The sequence below is a fragment of the Aplysia californica genome, unplaced genomic scaffold, assembly GCF_000002075.1.
Source record: "Aplysia californica isolate F4 #8 unplaced genomic scaffold, AplCal3.0 scaffold00575, whole genome shotgun sequence".
Taxonomy (NCBI): Eukaryota; Metazoa; Mollusca; class Gastropoda; order Aplysiida; family Aplysiidae; genus Aplysia; species Aplysia californica.
In genome coordinates, this window is record NW_004797845.1 from 15129 (window position 1) to 16231 (window position 1103).

Sequence of the window (1103 nt, forward strand, 5' to 3'; positions counted from 1 at the left end):
TGCTGCTGATGATGATGATGATGATGATGATGATAATGCTGTTGCTGCTGCTGTTGATGATAATGCTGTTGCTGCTGCTGTTGATGATGATGATAATAATGGTTGTATTTATATTATTATAGCACATACCCACGCTCAATAGCATGCTATAATGTGCGCATTACAACCATTATTACCCCAGCAGACCCGAAAACTCTCATAAATATTCTCGTTTTCCCGGGAAGCATACAGTGTAAGCTGTGATTACACACGTTCATACGATAACAAACTGACAAGATATAACAGTGTCTATAGCTGGGTGCCCTTTCTGAATTGGATGAAGTGAGGAAAATTCGTGAAAAGTGCCTTTCCAAAAGACAAAATGTTAGATCCCGGACGGGTTTCGAACCCAGGACCATGGTTACGAGTCTGAGAACCTGACCACTAGGCCACCGGCGCCACAGTATTGGACACGTTATTGTTACCTTATTATGGCTGAAATGCCTTCGCCATACTGATTCCAGACGGGAATTTTTAGGATTTGTATTTGAGAATTATCTCAAAATCTCTTTATAAAAATAAAATTATGCTTTTTGTATTTTAGAAGACGAAGTTTCAAGTCCACTAGTCCAGATACCTTATTTCGATTACATATTGTAATTTAAAAAAAATTATTGTTTATATCCTTAGACGAACCCAGGCCAGTGCAGAACATCTCATGTCGAGTTTACAACTGGGAGAGGATGTCGTGCACTTGGGATCTTGGGATATCATATAAACACCCAGAATTTGTGAACGTCACGCTTATCTGGCAGATAGAGTAAGTAATTTCCTTTAATTTTTATTTTTCCTTTTTTTTCTCTCCGCGTCGTGAGCTAGTTTGTCTGGACATAGATGTTTGGATATCATTATATTCAAGAACTGATTCGTGCAGACGTGATTAGTAGAAGACTGAACATTTTTGCTTGTTTTCCATACCTGCAGTAATAATAGGCTCGCTTTTTTCATACAAGACTCTACATAGTTTTGGTTTCAGGTTTGCTAGATTCCCTCTCAGTTTTCTCCACAGCCACGACCCCAGGGTGCGTAGAACCGAATTCCTAGTCTTTCGACCCCCCCCCACC

At 39.7% G+C, this 1103-nt stretch overlaps 1 protein-coding gene across 1 annotated transcript in view; it reads left to right on the top strand.

The window, feature by feature from the left end:
- The window catches only part of LOC101858888, a gene marked incomplete in the record, with an annotated part of 67514 nt that overhangs the window by 10659 nt on the left and 55752 nt on the right, over positions 1-1103 (top strand). Inside the window, 1 exon segment of the mRNA XM_013087335.2 lies at positions 670-799. Within this exon segment, the coding sequence (XP_012942789.1) occupies positions 670-799 (130 nt within the window).